This window comes from Canis lupus (genome assembly GCF_048164855.1).
Source record: "Canis lupus baileyi chromosome Y unlocalized genomic scaffold, mCanLup2.hap1 SUPER_Y_unloc_10, whole genome shotgun sequence".
NCBI lineage: Eukaryota > Metazoa > Chordata > Mammalia > Carnivora > Canidae > Canis > Canis lupus.
This window is the reverse complement of record NW_027326468.1, coordinates 159,649-183,886: the sequence shown is the minus strand read 5'-3', so window position 1 is coordinate 183,886 and position 24,238 is coordinate 159,649. Positions and strand designations below refer to the sequence as shown.

The following is a 24,238-nucleotide window of genomic DNA, read 5'->3' as shown; positions in this document are numbered from 1 at the left end:
AGAAATAAACAACCCAATCATGAAATGGGCAAAAGACATGAACAGAAACCCCACAGAGAAAGACACAGACATGGCCAACACACACATGAGAAAACGCTCTGCATCACTTGCCATCAGGGAAATACAAATCAAAACCACCATGAGATACCACCTCACACCAGTGAGAATGGGGCAAATTAACAAGGCAGGAAACCACAAATGTCGGAGAGGATGTGGAGAAAAGGGAACCCTCTTACACTGTTGGTGGGAATGTGCAACGGTGCAGCCACTCTGGAAAACTGTGTGGAGGTTCCTCAAAGAGTTAAAAACAGACCTGCCCTTAAACCCAGCAATTGCACTGTTGGGGATTTACCCCAAAGATACAGATGCAATGCCATGCCGGGACACCTGCACCCCGATGTTTCTAGCAGCAATGTCCACAACAGCCAAACTGTGGAAGGAGCCTCGTTGTCCATTGAAAGATGAATGGATAAAGAAGATGTGGTTTATGTATACAATGGAATATTACTCAGCCATTAGAAATGACAAATACACAGCATTTGCTTCAACGTGGATGGAACTGGAGGGTATTATGCTGAGTGCAATGAGTCAATCAGAGAAGGACAAACATTATATGTTCTCATTCATTTGGGGAATATAAATAATAGTGAAAGGGAATGGAAGGGAATGGGAGAAGAATTGGGTAGGAAATATCACAAAGGGAGACAGAACATAGGACTCCTAACTCTGGGAAATGAACTAGGGGTGGTGGAAGGGGAGGAGGGCGGGGGTGGGGGTGACTTGGTGGGGGGCACTGACAAGGGCACTTGATGGGATGAGCAATGGGTGTTATTCTGTATGTTGGCAAATTGAACACCAATAAAAAATAAATTTATTATTTTAAAAAAAAAGAAAATGCTCCACATCACCTGCCATCAGGGAAATACATACAAAACCACAAGGAGGTACCACCTCACACCAGTGAGAATGGGAAAAAGTAACAACACAGGAAACCACAAATGTAGTGGAGGATGTGGAGAAAGGGGAACCCTCCTGCACTGTTGGTGGGAATGTGAACTGATGCCACCACTCTGGAAAACTGTGTGGAGGTTCCTCAAAGAGTTAAAAATAGATCTGCCCTACGACCCAGCAAGTGCACTGCTGAGGTTTTACCCCAAAGATACAGATCCAGTGAAACACCAGGACACCTGTACCCTGATGTTTATAGCAGCAATGGCCACAATAGCCAAATGTGGAAGGAGTCCTGGTGTCCGTCAAAAGATGAATGGATAAAGAAGATGTGGTTTACGTATACAATGGAATATTACTCAGTCGTCAGAAACAACAAATACCCACCATTTGCTTCGACGTGGATGGAACTGGAGGATATTATGCTGAGTGAAAATAAGTCAATCGGAGAAGGACAAACATTATATGGTCTCATTCATTTGGGGAATATAAAAAATAGTGAAAGAGAATAAAGGGGAAAGGAGAAAAAATGAGTGGGAAATATCAGAAAGGGAGACAGAACCTGGGAGGCTCCTAACTCTGGGAAAGGAACAAGGGGTGGTGGAAAGGGAGGTGGGCGGGGTGTGGGGTTCCTGTGTGACGTGCGGTGAGAGGGGCACTTGATGGGATGAGCACTGGGTATTATGCTATATGTTGGCAAATTGAACTCCGATAAAAAAAAACAAGAATACATAACTCAGAAACGGGCCCTCAACTCTCGGGTCAACTAATATTTGACAAAGCAGAAAGGAATTTCCCCTGGAAAAAGGACAGTCCCTTCAATAAATGGTGCTTGGAAAATAGGACAGCCATGTGCAGAAGAATGAAACTAGACCATTCTCTTATACCATACACAAAGATTAACTCAAGGTGGATGAAAGATCTAAAAGGAGACCGCAATCCATCAAAATCCTATAGGAGAACACAGGAAACACCCTTTCTGAACTTGCCCACAGCAAGTTCTTGCAAGATACCTCTATGAAGGCAAGGGAAACAGAAGCTAAATGAACTATTGGAACTTCATCAGGATAAAAAGCTTTTGCTCAGGAAAAGAACAATAAACTAAACTAAAAGACAACCTACAGAATGGGAGAAGATATTTGCAAATGACCTATCAGATAAAGGGCTGGTATCCAAGCCCTTATTAAACTCAGCAGCAAAGAAACAAATAATTCAATCATGAAATGGGCGAAAGACATGAACGAAATTTCACCAAGGCAGACATAGACATGGCCAACAAGCACATGAGGAAATGCTCTGCATCGCTTGCCATCAGGGAAATACAAATCAAAACCACAACGCAGTACCACCTCACACCAGTGGGAATGGGGAAAATTAACAAGGCAGGAAACCACAAATGTTGGAGAAGATGTGGAGAAAGGAGAGCCCTCCTGCACTGTTGGTGGGAATGTGAGGTGATACAGCCACTCTGGAAAACTGTGTGGAGGTTCCTCGATGAGTGAAAAACAGAACTACCTCAGCAGCCATGGTGGCTCAGTGGTTTAGCACTGCCTTCACTTCAGGGTGTGATCCTGGAGTCCTGGGAACAAGTCCCAGGTCGGGCTTCCTGCATGGAGGCAGCTTCTCCGTCTACTTGTGTCTCTGCTTCTCTGTTTCTTTCATGAATAAATAAATAAAATCAAAAAAAAAAAAAAACAAAAAACGAATAGAACTACCCTCTGACCCAGCAATTGCACTACTGGGTATCCCAAAGATACAGATGCAGTGAAACAGCCGGACACCTGCACCCCAATGTTTGTAGCAGCAATGTCCACAATAGCCAAACTGTGGAAAGAGCCTCAGTGTCCGTCGAGGACAAGAATGGATAAAGAAGATGTGCTCTATGTATATAATGGAATATTCCTCAGCCATTAGAAACAACAAATAACCACCATTTGCTTCAACGTGGATAGAAATGGAGGGTGTTATGCTGAGTGCTTAATAATCTGAGAAGGACAAACATTGTATGGTCTCATTCTTACTGGGAACATAAAAAAACTGAAAGAGATTAAAGGGGAAAGGAGAGAAAATAAGTGGGAAGTATCAGTGAGGGTGACAGAACATGAGAGACTCCTAACTCTGGGAAAGAACAAGGGGTGGTGGAAGAGGAGGTGGGCAGGGGGATGGTGACTGGGTGACGGGCACTGATGGGGGCACTTGATGGGATGAGCACTGGTTATTTTATTAGATGTTGGCAAATCGAACTCCAATAAAAATATACAAAAATAATAATAAATAAAACAAGCCATCCCTGCAAGAAATATTAAAGTTGCCTCTTGGAGGGCAAAGCAGAAACAAAATGTTACATAAAACAAGGAAACACCAGAAAAAAGATCTCCAGAACGGAGAAAACAAGCTATACAATGAGAATATACATTTTATATCAATAATGAATTTGAATGTAAGTAAACTAAATGCTTCTATCAAAATACACAGAGTGTTAAAATGATTAAAAAAAAAACAACAAGATCCAACTGTAAACTGTCAATAAGAGACTTGTTTTAGAGCTAAAGACAGCTGCAGATTAAATGTTGGGGGCGGGGGTAAAAATATTTTTCATGCAAATGAAAGTCCAAAGAAAGCTGCAGTAGCCTTACTTCCCCTAGACAAACTAGACTTTATTTGTATGTTTTAAAGATTGATTGATTGATTTTTACCAACAGTGTGTGAGCAAGCAGAAGCAGGGGAAGTGGAAAGCAGAAGGAGAAGCTCTCCACAGAGCAGGGAGCACATGTGCGACTTCTAGGACCTGGAAATCACCACCTTAGCCAAAGGCAGATGTTTAATTCCCTGAGCCACTAACGGTTCCCCCAAACTAGACTTTAAACCAAAGACTGTATTAACAGATGAGGAAGGGCACTATACCAAAATAAAGAGGTCTATCCAACAAAAAGATCTAAAGATTGTAATCATTTATGTCTTCAATGTGGCATGTTAATACATAAAAACATGTTAATATATAATACAATAAATGATTACCATAAAGGTACTCATTAATAATAATACAATAGTAGTAAGGGACTTAAATACCCGACTTACAGCAATGTGGAAACAGCATAAGTTCACCTTGACTAATGGATAAAGATGATGTGAGATATATACATTAAATGGACTGTTAGTCATCAAAAATAATGAAATCTTACCTGTTGCAATGATAGAGAATATAGGGCTAGTCAAAACATGTCAGAGAAAAACAAATGACACATAACTTCACCAAATGTGGGATTGAAGAAACGAAACAGGAGGGCCTGGAATGCTGTGAATCCTCTTCTAAGTAGGAAGATTGCAGCAATACAGGCCTAGCTTAAGAAGTAAGCAAAACAGGGATGTCTAGGTGGCTCACCTAGATGCACCCAGCAATTGCACTACTGGGGATTTACCCCAAAGATAGAGATGCAGTGAAAAACCAAGAAACCTGCACCCCAATGTTTATAGCAGCAATGCACTGAGCATCTGCCTTCGGCTCAGGGCATGATCCTGGAGTCCCAGGATCGAGTCCTGCATCGTGCTCCCTGCACGGATCCTGCTTCTCCCTCTGCCTATGACTTGATTCTCTCTCTCTCTCTCTCTCTCTCTGTGTGTGTGTGTGTGTCTCGTGAATACAGAAGTAAAATAAAAAATAAATATATCCAAAAAAGAAGCAAGCAAAACATAAACCTTCAACCCAACAGGAAGAGAAATAGAAGAAAAAAGATAGTAAGAGGGAGGAAATAAGATCAGAGATGAAATAAATTGAATATTGATTAACAAGGTAACAGAAAAGATCAATGAGTTGGTTCTTTAAAAAATACCAACTGAGGGAAGAAGTAAAATAGCAGAGCAATAGGGGGACCCTAAGATTGCCTTATCCTTTGAACTCAGCTAGATAAGTAGCAAATCATTCCAAACGCAATCTGAATGCTGAGAAAACAAACTGCACAACTGGCGGGGGTGGGGGGGAAGGCCATACTATGAAAAATTAGGACATACAGAGATGAGATTCCAAAGAGAAAAGAATCACAGGAGCTACAGCAGAGAGCCTTGCTCTCAGAGAGAGGATAGAGAAAGAAACAGAAAAAAACAGGGGATACAGATTGCCCCAGAGAAACACTTCCACAAAACCAGGGGAAAATTAGAGCAGATGATTATCGACAGATTTTACAGGCAGGGGAGCAAAAAAGCTGAAGGTTTAGAAGACCACAGCATGTTCCATCGCATATTTCACATCTTCTTAATCCATCTGTTCATGGGCAGCTTAGCTCTTTCCACTGTTTGGCTATTGTGGACACTGGGGTACATATGCCTTCACAAATCACTATTTCTTGTATCCTTTGGAATAAATACCTAATAGTGCAATTGCTGAATACTTCTATTTGTAACGTTTTGAGAAACCTCTATAATGTCTTCCACAATGGTGCACCACTTTGCATTCCCACCAACAGATTCTCCTTTCTCTGCATCCTCACCAACATCCATTGTTTGTTGACTTGTTTATTTTAACCATTCTGACTGGTGTGAGGTGGGATCTCATTGCGGTTTTGATTCGTATTTCCTTGATGGCATGTGATGTGGAGCATTTTCTCATTTGTCTGTTAGCTATCTGGATGTCTTCTCTGGAGACATGTCTCCATGTCTGTTCACATCTTCTGCCCATTTCCTAACTGGATTTTGTATTTTGGGGGTATTGATTTTGAGGAGTTATTTATAAACTCTGGATACTAGCCCTTATTCTGTTATTTCTGGATATCTTCTCCATTCTGTAAGTTGCCTTTTAGTTTTGCTGATCATTTATTTTCCTGTCCAAAAGCTTTTTATCCTGATGAAGTGCCAATAGTACATTTTTGCTTTTGTTTCTCTTGCCTCTGGAGACCGTTCTAGCAGGAAGTTGCTGTGGGGGAGGTCAAAGCGGTTGCTGATCGTGTTTTCTTCTACGATGCTGATGGATGCCGGTCTCACATTTAGGTCTTTCCACCCTTTTTGAATTTCTATTTGTGTATTATATAAAAAGGGGTCCAGCTTCCTTCTTATACGTGTGACTGTCCAATTTCCCCAACATCATTTGTTGAACAGAAGTCTTTTTCCCCATTGGATTTTCTCTTCTGCTTTTTTGAAGATTACTTAAGCACAGATCTGAGGTCCATTTCTAAGTACTCTATTTTATGATCTATGTGTCTGTTTTTATGCCAGTAGCATACTGTCTTGATGATCACAACTTTAACACACAGTTTGAAGTCTGGGATTGTGAGGTCTCCTGCTTTGTTTTTCCTTTTTCAATGTTCCTTTGGCAATTCACAGGGTACTTTCTGGTTCCATACAAATTTTAGGAGTGTTTGTTCTGGGTCTGTGAAAAATGCTGGTGAGGTTCTAATAGAGTTTGCCTTCCATGTGTACGTGGCTACAGCCAGTCACTTAGACACATGTTAACAATATCTGTTCTTCCAATCCATGAGGAAGGAATGTGCTTCCATTTTTTCATGTCTTTCTCAATTGCTTTCATTAGTGTTTTATACTTTTCAGAATCCTGATCTTGACCCTCTTTGGCTAGGTATATTCCTAGGCAGAGCACATGGTTTCTGATGCAACTGGAAATGGGATCAACTCCTTGAATTCATTTTATTGTTGTTGTGCAGACTTCTGTAGTTGAGTTTGTATCCAGCACCTGTGCTGAATTCCTTTCTCAATTCTAGCAATGTTTTTGGTGAAGTCTTTTGGGTTTTCTATATAGCATCATGTTATCTGAAAACAGTGAAAGTCTGACTTCTTTGCCAATGTGAGTGCTTGCCTTTTATTTCCCTTTGCTGTCTGATTGGGTTTTTAAATATATATATTTTATTGGAGTTCGATTTTCCAACATCTAGTATAACACCCAGTGCGCATCCCATCAAGTGCCCCCATCAGTGCCTATCACCCAGTCACCCCATGTCCTTCCCCACTTCCCCTTCCACTACCCCTTGTCCTTTCCCAGAGTTAGAGGAGTCTCTCGTGTTCTGTCACCCTCACTGATATTTCCTATTCATTTTCTCTCCTTTCCCCTTTAATCTCTTTCACTATTTTCTATATTCCCTGTATGAATGAGACCATACAATGTTTGTCCTTCTCCGACTGGCTTATTCACTCAGCAAAATACCATCCAGTTCCACCCACGTTTTGAAGCAAATGGGTATTTGTTGTTTCTAATGGCTGGGGAATATTCCATTGTATACATAGACCACATCTTCTTTATCCATTCATCTTTTGATTGACAACGAGGCTCCTTCCACAGTTTGGCTATTGTGGACATTGCTGCTATAAACATTGGGGTGCAGGTTTTTCACTGCATCTGGGGTAAATCCCCAGCAGTGCAATTGTTGGGTCATAGGGCAGGTCTGTCTTTAACTCTTTGAGGAACCTCCACACAGTTTTCCAGAGTGACTGTACCAGTTCACATTTCCACCAGCAGTGCAGGAGAGATCCCCTTTCTCCACATCCTCTCCAACACTTGTGGTTTCCTGTCTTGTTAATTTTCGCCATTCTCACTGGTGTGAGGTGGTATCTCATTGTGGTTTTGATTTGTATTTCCCTGATGGCAGGTGATGTGGAGCATTTTCTCATGTGCTTGTTGGCCACGTGTAGGTTTTCTATGAAGAAATAAATGTTCATGTCTTCTGCTCTTTTCATGACTGGATTGTTTGTTTCTTCGCCATCGAGTTTAGTAAGTTCTTTATAGATCTTAGATACTAGCCCTTTATCTGATACGTTATTTGCAAATATCTTCTCCCTTTCTGTAGGTTGTCCTTTAGTTTTGTGTGTTGTTTCTTTGGCTGTGCAGAAGCTTTTTATCTTGATGAAGTCTCAATAATTCATTTTTGCTTTTGTTTCTCTTGCCTTCATGGATGTATCTTGCAAGAAGTTGCTGTGGTCGAGTTCAAAAAGGGTTTTGCCTGCGTTCTCCTCTAGGATTCTGATGGAATCTTGTCTCACATTTAGATCTTTCATCCATTTTGAGTTGATCTTTGTGTAGGGTGTAAGAGAGTGGTCTAGTTTCATTCTTCTGCACATGGCTGTCCAATTTTCCCAGCACCATTTATTGAAGAGACTGTCCTCTTTCCAGTGGATATTCTTTCCAGCTTTGTCAAATATTAGTTGACCATGGAGTTGAGGGGCCTTTTCTGGGTTCTCCATTCGATTCCCCTGATATGTGTTGTTGTCTGATTGTTGAGGCTAAGAACTTCCCTTACTATGTTAAACAACACTGCAGAGAGTGGGCATCCCTGTGATGTGTCTGTCCTTTTCCTTAGCACAAAAGGTCTGTTTTCCCCACTAAGGATGATATTACTTGTGGGTCTTTCATATATGGCCTTTATGATGTTGAGGTATGTTCCCTCTATCCCTACATTGTTGAAGGCTTTTATCAAGAAAGGATGTTGTTTTACCTAATGTTTTTTCTGTATCAGTTGAGAGGATCATAAGGTTCTTGTCCTTTCTTTTATTAATGTGCTGTACCGTGTTGATTGATTTGCAGATGCTGAACCATCCTGGTAGCCCAGGAATAAATCCCACTTGGTCATGGTAAGTAATACTTTAAATGTAACCATTTCATCTGATTAGTTACTACCTTGTGAGAATTTCTGCATCATTAGGGATACTGGTCTATAATTCTCTGGTAATGGCTTTTTTATGTACCATAAACTTTGAGCCAGTGCCCTGTCCTAAGAGTAAATGGAGGTCCACACTGTGCCAGATCCATAAATTTGGAGTTATAAAACTCAGGCCCACACTTGAGATAAAACACAGGAAGAAAATGCTGCCTGACAGGTATATAGCTATGGCATAGAGTGAAGGCAAGAATCTGATGGAAATCTGGGACACAAGAGGGAAGAATGTTTGCTTTTCTCTAAGGGATGAGGAGTGGCAGGTAACATCTGCTCCAGGGATGAGAGAGTGGGGTGACACCATTTCCCTTACCCATCAATACTGATCTACTCTCTTGAGCAATACAGCACTCCAGTGGAGGATGGATCCACTTACAAGCCCCACCACCATGTGCTCTGCAGTTTCATTTTTCCTCAGATTGTCTGCATGAGAACCAACAAGGCAAGACCTCAAACAGAAGATGAGAAAAAAAAACCCTTACAAGGACCAAGACTACTGATCACAGACTGCTGCAAGGGGTCAACTCTATTGGAAATAAGATCTAGCCTCTTTTAACAACCAGACCAAAACTCACCTCTTAAGACTGCCACACACTGGACAAGGTCCAAATACTCCCCACTGTAGGTGAAGAGAAATTCTGCGAAGGACTGACCTGAAGGTAGGGGCAGCCAATACACAACAGCACGGTACACATTATGAAACATTTCCTAAAGCATGAAGCCTAAGATAGTATAAGACTCTTCTTAACATAGTACTATTAATTATTAATGGATTATTACTACTATTAAGTTAATATATCACTATTACTTTCAGTACTAAGAATGTAACAGACTTCCACACACACACACACACACACACACACACACACACACACACAAACACGGAGTGGCCTAGACAAAATGGCAAGATGGAGGATTTCACACCAAAGGAAAGAACAGTAAGACTCCACAGCCAGGGATCTAATCAAAACATGTGTGAGTAACATGCCTGAGCAAGAATTTAAAACAATCATAAGGGTACTAGCTGGGCTTGAGAAAAGCATGGAAGACACCAGAGAGTCCCTTCCTAGAGAGATAAAACAATGAAAACAAAAGGTTTAACTTTATAATGATACCACCAAGATCCATTTCATAGAGGAGTCCCAGAAGAAAAAGAGTGGAAAAGGGGCAGAATATTAATTTCATCAGGCAACCTCAGTGGCTCAGTGGTTTGGTGCCGCCTTCAGCCCAGGGTGTGATCCTGGAGATCCGGGATGGAGCCGGATTCTCTCCCTTTTCTCTTCTCCCCCTCTTCCCCTTTCCCTCTCATGATTAAATAAATAAAATCTTTAAAAAAATATTAATTTCATCAATGTACAGCTGAGAACTGCCCTAACCTGGGTAATGAAACAGACATCCAAATCCAGGAAGCACAGAGAAATCCCATCAAATTCAACAAACAATGTACAACACCAACACTTTTTATAGTAAACTTTGCAAAATACAGAGATAATCCAGAGGCAAAAGGGAAAAGAAATACCTAACCGATAAGGCAAGACACTGAAAAAATCAGGTTTGCAGTAGATCTCTCCACAGAAATATTACAGACCAGAAGAAAGTGGCAAATACACACAACATACTAAAGGTGGAAAAACGCAAGTTTTCCCACAACACTGTCATTCAGAATAAAAGTAGAGATAAAGAGTTTTCCAGGAAAAAAAAAAAAAAACGATAGGAGTTCATAACCACTAAACCAACCCTGCAAGAAATTCACAGGGGAATCCTTGAGTGGAGGAAAAAAAAGCCAAAACAAGAAAGAATATCATTAGAAACACCAAATCCACAGGTAACAAAAGGGCACTAAATTCGTATCTATCAATAATCATTCAGAATCTAAGTAGGCTAAATATTTCAATCAAAAGACATAAGATGTCACAATGGATTAAAAAAGAAAAATAAGACCCATCTATATGGCGCCTACAAGAGAGTCATTTTAGATCCAAAGACACCTGCAGATTAAAAGGAAGGAATTTAATGGTTTTCAAAAGGAAGCTAAAGTACTCATCTTTTCCATCAGGCAAACTGGATTTTAAAACAAAAACTGACAGATGAAGAATGGTAGTACATCTTAAGTATCCATGAAGAGGATCTAACAATTGCAAATATTTTTGTGTTCAACATGGGAACAGCCACATATACAAATCAGTTAATCACAAACATAAACTTAATGACTGATAATAATACAATAATAATAATACAGTAGGGGACTTTATATCCCACTCACAATGGACAGATCATCAAAGCAAGAGATCAACAAAGTCTGAGAGCTTTGAATTACACCTTGGACAGGATGTAGTCAACAGACATATTCAGAGCATTCCTATTGCAAGAGAATACACATTCTTCTCAGGTGCACATGGAATATTTTCAAGAATAGATCACATACTGGATCACAAATCGCCCCCGTTCAAGTACAAAAGTTTGAAATCATACCATATATATTTTCAGCCACAATGCTGTGAAACTTGGAGTCAACCACAAGAAAAAAATTGGAAAGATGACAAATACAAGGAGGGTAATGAACATCCTCCTAAATAATGAATGGGTTAACTCGATATTAAAGAAAAAATTGAAAAATACATAGAAACAAATGAAAATGAGAATATGAGAGTCCAAAACATCTGCAATGCAGCAAAGGCAGTCCTAAGAGGGAAGTAGATAGCAATTCAGGCCTGTCTTAAGAAAGAAGAAAAGTCTCAAATGCACAATCTCACCTTGCACCTAAAGGATTTAGAAAAAGAACAGCAAATAAAGCTTAAATCCAGCAGAAGGGAAATAGTAAATATTAGAGCAGAAATAAATGATACAGAAACAAGAGAAAAGGTAGAAAGGACAACAAAGTCAGAGCTGGTTCCTTAAAACAAGAAATGAAATTGATAAACTTCTAGCTAAACTTATCAAAAGAAAAGAGAAAGGACCTAAGTAAGTAAAATCATGAACGAAAAGGAGATCACGACCAACACTGAAAGGAAATCATTGTTCTCCATGCAGATTCATGAAACACAGAACCAAAAAAAAAAGACTAAAATAAACAATATACATGTCAAGATACACACCTTGTTTCAGTTTGGACAGCATTGATTTTTCTGCATCAACTGAAGCACTCTTACCAAGCAAGAGACGTCTGGCTAAATCTTTTTTGTAGAAGGCTTCGAAAACATCTTTTCCTGTTTTAAGGAAAAGCACCTGAATGTTAGACTTGGAAAATGCAAAATGATAATACCAGATACCAATGAAATGACATGCTATATCCAATAATATTTGAAAATCATGTAAATATTAACAGCAAGTGAAACTAAACGGTCACACGTTAATGTGATTATATTTATATAAAATATCTGAAAATACATACATCCACATCATGAACAGTCAAATTATTGGTTGCCAGAAACTGAAAGCAAGAAAGTAATGATGAATGACTGCTTAATTTGCAGGGAGTTAGTTTATGATTAAAAAGTTAAAAGCCAGGTAATTGTGATGGCTGCCCAACAATGTGAACATACTTACCATTACTAAATTGTAAACTGTTTTAACTTACCAGTTTTAGAACCATAAAAACTATTCAATTGCAATTTATGTTGGGATTTGCACATAATTCTTTAATTTCTTCTACAAATGCTATTATTGTTTTAAACACTATTTTTAAAAGAATTTATTTATTTGAGAGAGAGAGTAGGCATGAGAGATACAGCCAGAAAACACAAGCAGGGGGAGCAACAGGCAGAAGCAGAAGGAGAACCAGGCTCCCCATTCCAGCAAGGAGTCCAATGCAGGGCTCCATCCCAGGATCCTAGGATCATGACTTGAGCTGAAGGCAGACACTTAACTGACTGAGCCACCCAGGCGCCCTGTTCCAAACTTTTAAATACACATTTTAAACCAGTCTACTCACCATTAATGAACCTAAATAAAACTATTACTTTATCTAGTAATTCTTCAAGTTCTTCATCTGTAGCTTCTTTGTTACCTGCACGAAGTTTTGAATCCACATACTTTGCTAAAATGTAAAAAATAACTTTCTAAGTAATGCTACATTTTCAAATATATACTACAAACAAAAAAAAAATTTCCTTTCAAATAAGTATTTTCCTCCAGAGCAAGGCGCATTTTCATAAAACAGAAAACCAATAATTGAGCTGATGGATAGAGAAATGGAAGGAAAATACGAGAAATAAATATTTCTTCTAAGTGCTTTTAATATTTCTATAACCTCAATGTCCAAATGTTGTAGCCATTTCTTCATACGATATAGTCCCATGTCCCCAATCTATTTTTAAAAATCGCAAAAAAGTAACGTGTTACATAAAACAGATTATATCAATCCCCAAATCTTAAATATTAAGTGATTTATTCATTTCAAAGAACAAGAGAATATCAATTTGACATTTTGTTTCAACTTTCAGAAAGCATGTCAATAAAAAAATTACCTTAAAATATAAAATCATTAGGTTTCTTGTAAGAAAAGCTTTCGTTTATTTTATAAGAAATAAATAAGAACGAGAAAAAGAAGTAGGCCTATCTATAATTTTTTGTTTTATCTACTGATTTAAAAAATGCTGAATTTAAAACAAGCTAAAGGAACAGAAGTTTCTAAAGTGCTAGGTTACTATTAATTAAACAAATGAACAATGCCTTGTGAAAACTAAACCTGAGAAAAATAGTTTATTATAATCACTGATAGTCAATCTTATAATTATGATGAATTAGGAGGTCAAACTGAACTCCCGTCACATATTTAAATGAAATGCAATAAAGAATAAAGTACGTATTTCATAAAATTGAAAACCATACCTAGAAGCTGGGCGGGCTTGTTAGATCTTTTATTTATAAATGTTTCAAAAGCGTCTTTCATAGCAACAATAAACTTCTCATTCTTCAGAAAAGAAGTTGCAATAATAAAATCGATCTTATCTTTAAAATCCAGAAGCTCTTGCACCATTGTTTTATCTTTCACAGGATTAGTAACTATGCTGTTACCAAATTTCTGAAAAATACAATTACCTTAGATGGTGATGATAATTATTATTAAAAATAGCAAGTAAAACAACATAAATTTAACTTCAGTTACAAGACTGAGAATAGCAAATGTGCAGGATAGAAAATATGCAGAAAACATCACAAGGAAAAGATAGCACTAGATAAAAGGTAAGGTGCTCTAGAAATGAAGCCAAGAGAAATAAAGGTAAACTGATTATTTGAGTGGAGAACTATTTTGAAACATATTAGTAATGAAAGTCTATGGTGCCAAAACAATAAATCAAGTAAGGAGTATATTAGAGTCACAGGAATAAATAGAAGAAAATATCGGAAAAAGAAGAAAGCAATTGGGCTCAAAAGGGTTTATTTCATCTCTGTGCATTAAAGAAATGATTAAGCTACCAGAGCTTGTCAGCATCAGATTTTCAGAATTCTGGAATACAATGAGAAACCTACTAAAACCAAAGTGATGCTTACTGAAAAAAGTTGTGAAATAAGACAGTGTGCTATCCTGGGTGTTATTCTGTATGTTAGTAAATTGAACACCAATAAAAAAATAAATTAAAATAAAAAAAAAATAAAAAAAAAAAGACAGTGTGCTATCATCTCCTCTTCAACTGCTTAAATGGTCTTAAAAGCAGTGAGAGAAAAGCAACTCATCCTGTGCAACAGATCTTCACTAATAATAAAGTCATTAAAAGCTATGATTAAAATGCTGGGTGAAAAAACTGTCACCAAAAGCTCTATAGCCAGAAGAACCTGAATCCTTTAATAGTGAAGGAAAATTAAGAAATTGTGAGATAAGCAACTGCTGAGATAGTTCTTTGCTAACAGACCTGCCCTATGTACTAAAGGGCGGAGACAGTCCAAGACGGTGGGGGAATAGAGGACCTTAGTTTCTTCTGCTCCCAGGAATTCACCTAGATAGCTATTACATCATTCTAAACACCCGCGAACTCAGAAGGAGATCTAAGAAAAGAATTGCTGCAACAAATAGTGAAGTGACCACTTTCTACAAGGTAAGAGGTGAAAAGAAGTGAATCTGAGGCGATATACTAAAAGATAAACTGGGGGCAGCGGAGGAGCTTCGAGAAGCCAGCTGCTGGAAAGGGATATACAGGGGAGTGCAAAATTCCAAGAACCCTGCTGTGGTGGAGACATCGTTGCCTGAAACGTGCTCAGGTGGCGAATGGGGACAGTGTCTTAGATGGGACACTGTGGTCTCAGGATCCCTGGGGTCACAGGAAGAACAGAGGTGCCTGAGTGTGGCAGAATCCCCAGGTGGAATTCACTGGAACAGGGAAGCTGCCTGCAGTCAGCAAACCTATGAGTGGGCTGTCAGTTCATTGCTGCCATGAACAGTGAACGAGGACCTGGTCCAGCAACCACTTTGAAAGCAGGGGGCAAGGGATGCCTGGGTGGCGCAGCGGTTTAGCACCTGACTTTGGCCCAGGGTGCGATCCTGGAGACCCGGGATCGAATCCCACGTCGGGCTCCCGGTACATGGAGCCTGCTTCTCCCTCTGCCTGTGTCTCTGCCTCTCTCTCTGTCTCTGTGTGACTATCATAAACAAATAAAAATTTAAAAAAAAAAAAAGAAAGCAGGGGGCCAGCAAGCACCAGCACCCCAGGGAGACAACCATTGTCCCCAAGAGGAGACCTGCTGGTGCACACCATTAAAGTCTGCAGTGTTTGGAGACTTGAAATGGGATCACGTGCCTGAGATAGAAGAGCTCGGTCACAGGGTGGGTGAGTAAGGAGTGTGGACAGAGATCAGGGAGACAGGAGTGACTGACTGATTTTCCCTGAGGGTGCTCTGAGGAGTGGAGGCTGGAGATGGGGAGGCCTCCATTTTCACTCTCATCCTCTAAAGCTGCGTGGAAAGCCCACAAGAAACAAAAGCCACCTACACCAATTCAGAACTGCTTACTTAGCCTGGCCCCCTAGCAAGGGTGGTCCAAATCTACTCAGAACTAACAGAGCCCTCCCAAGATTATCAGCAAGAACATCCAATCAAGACCAAGTTTACCAATCATTGAGAACTGCAAAACCCAGCACGATAGGAATATAGCATGTAGAATTCATGTTCCTTTTCCCCATAATTCTTCACTCTTTCAATTTTAATTTTTTTCTCTTTCCTTTTCAATTTCTTTACTTCAACACTCTTACATCTTTTTTTAACTCTTATATTCTATCCTTTCATTGTATTTAATTTCATTTTTAGAAGTTTTTCTTTCTTTACTATTTTGGGATGTGTTTTCTAAGACACCAAAATATACACAGGATTCGGTATATTGCTCTGTTCTGTTCACTTGTCTGATTATATTCTTTTTTTAAAAAACTTCCCTTAGATTTTGGGTCTCTTTCTAATTTGTTTATAGTGTTTATTTACATGAGGTCATTGTTGTCATTTTAGAATTCTGTTTCTGGGGATGCCTGGGTGGCGCAGCGTTTTAGCGCCTGCCTTTGGCCCAGGGCGCGATCCTGGAGACCCAGGATCGAATCCCACATCGGGCTCCCGGTGCATGGAGCCTGCTTCTCCCTCTGCCTATGTCTCTGCCTCTCTCTCTCTCTTTCTCTGTGACTATCATAAATAAATAAAAATTAAAAAAAATAAATAGAATTCTGTTTCTGTTCATCTATTCTGCTCCAGACAAAATGACCAGGTGGAGAAACTCACCTCAAAAAAGAGAACAAGAGGCAGTACTGACTGTCAGGGACCTAAGTCAATATGGATGTAAGTAAGATGTCGGAACTGGAGTTCAGAATAACAATTATTAAGATACTAGCTAGGCTTGAAAAGGGCAGAGAAGACATTAGACAATCCTTTTCTGGAGAAAAATAAAACTACAATTTAATCAAGTCAAAATCAAAACGGCTATTAAAGAGATGTAATGAAAAATGTAGATTCTAACTGCTAGGAAAAATGAGGCAGAAGTGAGAATTAGTGATATAGAAGACAAAACAATGAATAATAAAGAAGCTGAGAAAAGAGCAACTACTGGATCAGGAAGGGTGAATTCAAAAGATAAGTGATAAAACAAAACTATATTAAAATAACTGGGACCCTCGAGAAAAAAGACGGGACAGAAGGTATGGGGAGCAAATTATAGCTGAGAACTTCTCTAATCTGGGAAAAGAAATAGACGTCCAAGTCCAGGAGGCACAGAAAACTCCCCCTGACAAAATCAATTTTAAGAAAAGGTCAGCACCCCAACATGGAATAGCGAAGCTGGCAAATTTCAGAGACAGAGAAAATCCTGAAAGAAGCTCAGGATAAGACATTGATAACCTACAAGGGTAAACACATAAGGCTAGCAACAGACCTCTCCACAGACACCTGGCAGGCCAGAAAGGACAGGCATGACATATACAGCATACTGAATGAGAAGAACATGTAGCCAAGAATATTTATCCAGCTAGGATGTCATTCAAAATAGAAGGAGAGAACATGGATGCAAAAATTCTCAACAAGATACTAGCCAATAGGATCCAACAGTACCTTAAGAAAATTATTCACCATGACCAAGAACGATTTATTCCCGGGACACAAGGCTGGTTCAGCACTTGTAAAACAATCAATGTGATTCATCATATCAGCAAGAGAAAAACCAAGAACCATATGATCCTCTCATTAGATGCAGAGAAAGCATTTGACAAAATACAGCATGCATTCCTGATCAAAACTCTTCAGAGTGTAGGGATAGAGGGAACATTCCTCGACATCTTAAAAGCCATCTTCAAAAAGCCCACAGCAAATATCATTCTCAATGGGGAAGCACTGGGAGCCTTTCCCCTAAGATCAGGAACACGACAGTGATGTCCACTCTCACCACTGCTATTGAACATAGTACTGGAAGTCCTAGCCTCAGCAATCAGACAACGAAAGGACATTAAAGGCATTCAAATTGGCAAAGAAGAAGTCAAACTCTCCCTCTTCGCCGATGACATGATACTCTACATAGAAAACCCCAAAGCCTCCACCCCAAGATTGCTAGAAATCCTACAGCAATTTGGTAGCATGGCAGGATACAAAATCAATGCCCAGAAATCAGTGGCATTTCTATACACTAACAATGAGACTGAAGAAAGAGAAATTAAGGAGTCAATCCCATTGTCAATTGCACCCAAAGCATAAGATACCTAGGAATGAACCTAAAAAGAGGTAAAGGATCTATACCCTAAAAGCTATAGAGCACTTCTGAAAGAAATTGAAGAAGATACAAAAAGATGGAAAAATATTCCATGCTCATGGATTGGCAGAATTAATATTGTGAAAATGTCAATGTTACCCAGTGCAATTTACACGTTTATTGCAATCCCTATCAAGATACCATGGACTTTCTTCAGATAGTTGGAAGAAACCATCTTCAGATTTGTGTGGAATCAGAAAGACCCCAAATAGCCAGGGGAATTTTTAAAAAGAAAACCATATCTGGGGGCATCACAATGCCAGATTTCAAGTTGTACTGCAAAGCTGTGGTCATCAAGACAGTGTGGTACTGGCACAAAAACAGACACATAGATCAATGGAATAGAATACAGAACCCAGAAGTGGACCCTCCACTTTATGGTCAACTGATATTCGATAAAGGAGGAAAGACTATCCACTGGAAGAAAGACAGTCTCTTCAATAAATGGTGCTGGGAAAATTGGACATCCACATGCAGAAGAATGAAACTAGACCACTCTCTTTCACCATACACAAAGATCAACGCAAAATGGATGAAAGGTCTAAATGTGAGACAAGATTCCATCAAACTCCTAGAGGAGAACTACTCTAATCTGGGAAAATAAATTGGCATCCAACACCCTTTTGAACACCCTTTTTGAACTCAGCCACAGTAACTTCTTACAAGATACATCCACGAAGGCAAAAGAAAGAAAAGCAAAATGAACTACTGGGACTCCATCAAGATAAGAAGCTTTTGCACAGCAAAGGATACAGTCAACAAGACGAAAAGACAACCTACAGAATGGGAAGCAATATTTGCAAATGACGTAGCAGATAAAGGACTAGTTTCCAAGATCTATAAAGAACTTATTAAACTCAACACCAAGGAAACAAACAACCCCATCATGAAATGGGCAAAAGACATTAACAGAAATCTCACAGAGGAAGACACAGACATGGCCAACAAGCACATGAGAAAATGCTCCGCATCACTTGCCATCAGGGAAATACAAATCAAAACCACAATGAGATACCACCTCACACCAATGAGAACGGGGAAAATTAACAAGGCAGGAAGCCACAAATTTTGGAGAGGATGTGGAGAAAAGGGAACCCTGATACACTGTTGGCGGGAATGTGAAATGGTGTAGCCACTCTGGAAAACTGTGGATGTTCCTCAAAGAGTTAAAAACAGACCTGCCCAACGACCCAGCAATTGCACTGTTGGGGATTTACCTTAAAGATACAGATGCAATGAAATGCCGGGAGGGACACCTGCACCCCGATGTTTCTAGCAGCAATGTCCACAATAGCCAAACTGTGGAAGGAGCCTCAGTGTCCATTGAAAGATGAACAGATAAAAAAAGATGTGGTTTATGTATACAATGGAATATTACTCAGCCATTAGAAATGAGAAATACCCACCATTTGCTTCAACGTGCATTGAACTGGAAGGTATTATGCTGAGTGAAGTAAGTCAATCGGAGAAGGACAAACATTGTATGTTCTCATTCATTTGGGGGATATAAATAATAGTGAAAGGGAATATAAGGGAGGGGAGAAGAAATGTGTGGGAAGTATCAGAAAGGGAGACAGAACTAAAGACTCCTAACTCTGGGAAACGAACTAGGGGTGGTGGAAGGGGAGGACGGCGGGGGGTGGGGGTGACTGGGTGGTGGGCACTGAGGGGTGCACTTGACGGGATGAGCACTGGGTGTTATTCTGTATGTTGGCAAATTGAACACCAATAAAAAATAAATTTATTATAAAAAAATAGAAGGAGAGGTAAAGACCTTCCAGGACAAACAAAATATAAAAGAATTTGTGATCATAAACCAACCCTGCAAGACATAATGAGATCCTCTCAGCAGAAATAGAGTTTGAAAGTAATACAGACCAGAAAAAAACAGAGACAATATACACAGAGAGTGACTTCACAAGTTATACAATGGCACCAAATTTCTATCACTCAACAGTTACTCTGCATGTATATGGGCTAATTGTCCCAATCAAAAGACACAGGGTATCAGACTGGATAAAAAATCAAGATCTATCCCTGTGCTGTCTGCAAGAAACTCATTTAAACCTAAAGACAAACTCCAGATTGAAACTGAGAGGAGGAGGTGGAAAAGCATTTAAATCATGCTAATGGACATCAAAAGAAAAGCTAGTGTAGCAATCCTTATAGCCCACAAATTAGACTGTCAACCAAAGACTGCAGTAAGAATGAGGAAAGGACACTATATCGGAATTAAAACATATATTAAAAACATATATAAAAAAAAGATCTAACAATTCTATATACTTACATCCTTAACATGGGAGAATCCAATTATATAACACAACAATAAGATAAAACACAGTGATAATAATACAATGATAGTAGGGGACTTCAACACCCCTTTAACTGCAACAAACAGATGATCGAAGCAGAAGATCAACAACAAAACAAGGGGCTTCGAATGACACACTGGACCAGATGAAAATCACAGATACATTTAGAGCATTTCACCCTAAAGTAACAATTCACATTCTTCTCAAGTCCATATGCAGCATTCTCCAGAAGAGGCCACATACGGGTCACAAATCAGGTCTCAATGGTACCAAAAAATTGGGATAATTCCCTGCATATTTTCAAATGGCAATGCTTTGACACTTGAGCTCAATCATGAGAAAAAAACCTTGGAAAGAACTCAAATACATGGATGTTAGAAAAAGCATCCTAATGAATGTTGGCAAATCGAACTTCAATTAAAAAAAAAAGGAATGAATGAATTAGTCAACCAGGAAATTAATGAGGAATTTAAAAATTCATGGAAACATGAAAATGAAAACGTAACTGTTCAAAACCTTTGAGATGCAGAAAAGGTAATCCTACTAGGGAAGTACACAGCAATACAAGCCTTTCTCAAGAAAGAACAGCCTTAAATACACATCCTAACCTTATACCTAAAGGAGCTGGAGAAAGAACAGCAAATAAAGCCTAACGCAAGCAGGAAAAGAGAAATCATATAGAGCAGTAATCAATGAAACATAAACCAAAAAACCAGTAGAACAAATCAATGAAACTAAGAGCTGGTTCACTGAAAAAATAAGACTGATAAATCCCTGACTACACTTATCAAAAGAAAAGAGAAAGGGCCCAAATTAGTAAAATCATGAATGCAGGAGGAAATCACAATAAACACCAAGGAAATACAAACAATTTTAAGAACATACAACAAAATTAGGCCATCTGGGGAAACAGATGCATTCCTAGAAACATATAAACTACCAAAACAGAAACAAGAAGAAAGAGAAAAACTGAACAGACCCATTACCAGCAAAGAAATTGAAACAGTCATCAAAAATCTCCCAACAAACAATGGTTCAGGGCTGTATGGCTTCCCAATGGAATCTGAAGAATAATTAATATGTACTGTCCTGAAGCTATTTCAAAATACAGAAATGGAAGGAAAACTTCCAAATTCTATGAGGCCAGCATTATCTTGATCCCAAAAGACACAGACCCAACCAAGAAGGAGGATTACAGACTATATCCCTGATGAACGCTGGGTGATGCCAAAATTCTCACCCAGTTAACAGACAACAGGATCAAGCAGTAATAAAAGGATGGACACCACGACCAAGTGGGATTTATTCCTGGGCTGCAAGGGTGGTTCAACATTCACAAATCAGTCAATCAATGTGATATACTACATCCATAAAAGAAAGGACAAGAGCCATACGGTCCTCTCAGTAGATGCAGAACAAAGGCATTTGACTAAGTACTGCAGTCTTTCTTGATTAAAATTCGACACAGTACAGAGATAGATAAAATATACGTCTGTATCATAGAAGCTAACAACAAAAACCTGAAAGGTAATACCATTCTCAGTGGGGAAAAACTAGAGTTTTTCCTCTAAGGTTAAGAATATGACAGAGATATCCACTTTCACCACGGTTGTTCAACACAGTAAGGGAAGCTCCTAGTCTCAGCAATCAGACAACAAAGAGAAATAAAAGGCATCTGAATTGGCAAAGAAGAAATCAAGCTCTCAATCTTAGCAGACAACAACTTATTTTAAATGGAAAACTCAAAAGACTCCACCTTAAAATGCTTAAACTGATACAGGAATATAACAAGTGGCAGGATATGCAATCAATGCACAGAAATCAGTTGCACTTCTGTACACTAATTAGAAAAAAGAGAAATCAAGTAATGAATCCCATTGACAACTGCATCAAAAACAAAGATACCTAGGAATAAACCTAACCAAAGAAGATAAGGATCTATATCAGGGATGCCTGGATAGCTCAGTGGTTGAGAGTCTGTCTTGGACTCGGTGTGATCCTGGAGGCCCAGGATCCAGTACCACATTGGGCTTCCCATGGGGAGCCTGTTTCTACCTCTGCCTATGACTCTGCCTCTGTGTGTCTCTCATGAATAAATAAAACCTTTTTTTAAAGAAAGGATATATATTCAGCAAACTATAAAACCCTTATGTACTTGAAGGAACTTGAGGAAGACGCAAAAATGGAAAATGTTCGTGGACTGGAAGAATAAATATCGTTAAAGTGTCTACTATGCCACCTAGAGCAATCTATACACTCAATGCAATCTGTATCAAAATAACTTTTCACAGAGCAGGAACAAATAATTCTAAAATTTGTATGGAACCAGGCCAGGCCTGAAGATGGCAGAAGAACAGGGGTCCTCAAATCACCTGGCCCCACCAACTTACTTAGATAACTTTCAAATCATCCTGAACACCTCCAAATTCGACCTGACATTTAAAGGGAGAACAGCTGGAACACTACAAAGAGAAGAGTTTTCAATTCTAGCAAGGTAGGCAGGTGGAAAAAAATAAAATAAAAAAGAATCAAGTGGGGGAGGGGCACCAAGAAGAGGTGGGCTGAAGCCTGGCAGGCAGCAAAAGCCTCCAGGACAGGAAAGCCCTACCCTGGAGAAGGAGGAACTTTAAAAATCCGCACAGATTCTTTCTGGACAGAAAAGTGTTTAGCAGGGCAATTGGGCAGAATGGCAGGAGGGGCAGTGAAGACTCCAATTTTCTAAGTCACTTTCAGAGGAGGGGCTCCTAGGGGGAAAGCAAAACACAAACTGTGGACCATCTGGGTAAAGTGCTGGAGTGTTTAGCTGGAGGGGCATTTGGGAGAAGCCAGTTGGTTAGGTGGGCAGCTCCAGACGGAGGTGTCTGTGTCCTGCTGCCTTCGGGAGCCCTGCCACCAGGAGCACGATCCCAGCAGCACAGGGCCCTGGACCCCAGGGCACCATGCAGACAAAGCCCACGATCCTGCACTCCCCCTGGGACAGGCAGAAGCAGGGAGGGCACAGGACAGAGAGGACTCTCTTGCCAACAGGTGCCCTGCAAGCTGTGCAGATCAGGCCACTGCACACTGAGAGCCTGTGTTAGTTACTGCAGAAAGCTGACTCCAGAGCTGGAATTCTGGCCACCTCCATTGTTGTCTTCCTCCTCGTTTCCCCCTGTGCCTGGGAGAGGCAGCACTGCCAGGGAACAGGGGCCTCACAGGATAAACAGCTTCCACTGAGACTGGCACCCGGCAGGGGGCAGGGCAGCTTCCCCAGATGCATTTATCTGAGAATCAGCACAGCAGGCCCCTCTGCCAGAAGACCAGCTGGAAGAACAGGGGAAGAGCAAGTTCTTGACCAAGCAGAGCTGGAAAGCTCCAGGGGAAGTCGAAGGATTTATAGTATATAGAACTAGAAGATATACCGCCTTTTTTCCTTTTCCAGTACAACGCGTTTTTATATCAGACTAAAAATTTACAAAGTTTTTTCTCTTTTCCCACCTTAACTACAACATTGTACCACCTCTTCATTTTTGTTTCGTCCTTTTTGACTTTCATATCACTATAATTACACGTCTTAGATATATTTTTCCCTTCTAGAGTCCCATCAAAATACTCAGTTCAATTTGGGGAGACACTTGAGATTTCATTTTGTGTGTGTGTGTTTTTTTTTTCTCTGACTCGTTTTGTTCTACAATGGTGGAAATTAATACCTTCTAAAACATGACCAGCATGCACCCAGAACCAAGTGGTATACTGTGATGATTCATTCTGTGAGATTATATTCTCTCTTCATTCCCATTCTGCCCCCCTCTTTTATCTCGTTTATGTTTTGGTGGTCAATGCTGGGGCTTTTACAAGTATTGCTGGTTTATATACATTTGGGACTGAGGATCTTCTAACATACAGAACTTAATATACTCAGAACCAAGAGGATCACCTTCTAGGACCCCTTTTGTAGACTACATTTTCCCTTCACTACAACTTCTTCACCACCACTATCTCCCAGTATTCCTCCTTTTTTTTTCTTTTTTTTTCCACTTTATTTTTTTTCTTTCATTCTTTTTCTTTTTTCTTCTCCTTTGGATACCTGGCCGTTTATTTTCACTACGTCGTTTTAAATTTTGTTTCTCACTTTAGCG

General features: G+C 39.6%; 1 protein-coding gene across 1 annotated transcript in view; it reads right to left on the bottom strand.

Annotated features, from left to right (window-relative positions):
* Positions 1–24,238, bottom strand: part of LOC140629708 (cullin-4B-like) — a 63,281-nt gene that overhangs the window by 7,280 nt on the left and 31,763 nt on the right. Inside the window, exons 10-12 of the mRNA XM_072819279.1 lie at positions 13,428–13,620; positions 12,529–12,633; positions 11,693–11,803 (exon numbers count right to left, since the gene is read on the bottom strand). Coding sequence (XP_072675380.1) covers positions 11,693–11,803; positions 12,529–12,633; positions 13,428–13,620 — 409 coding nt within the window. The remainder of the gene's footprint in view (positions 1–11,692; positions 11,804–12,528; positions 12,634–13,427; positions 13,621–24,238) is intronic.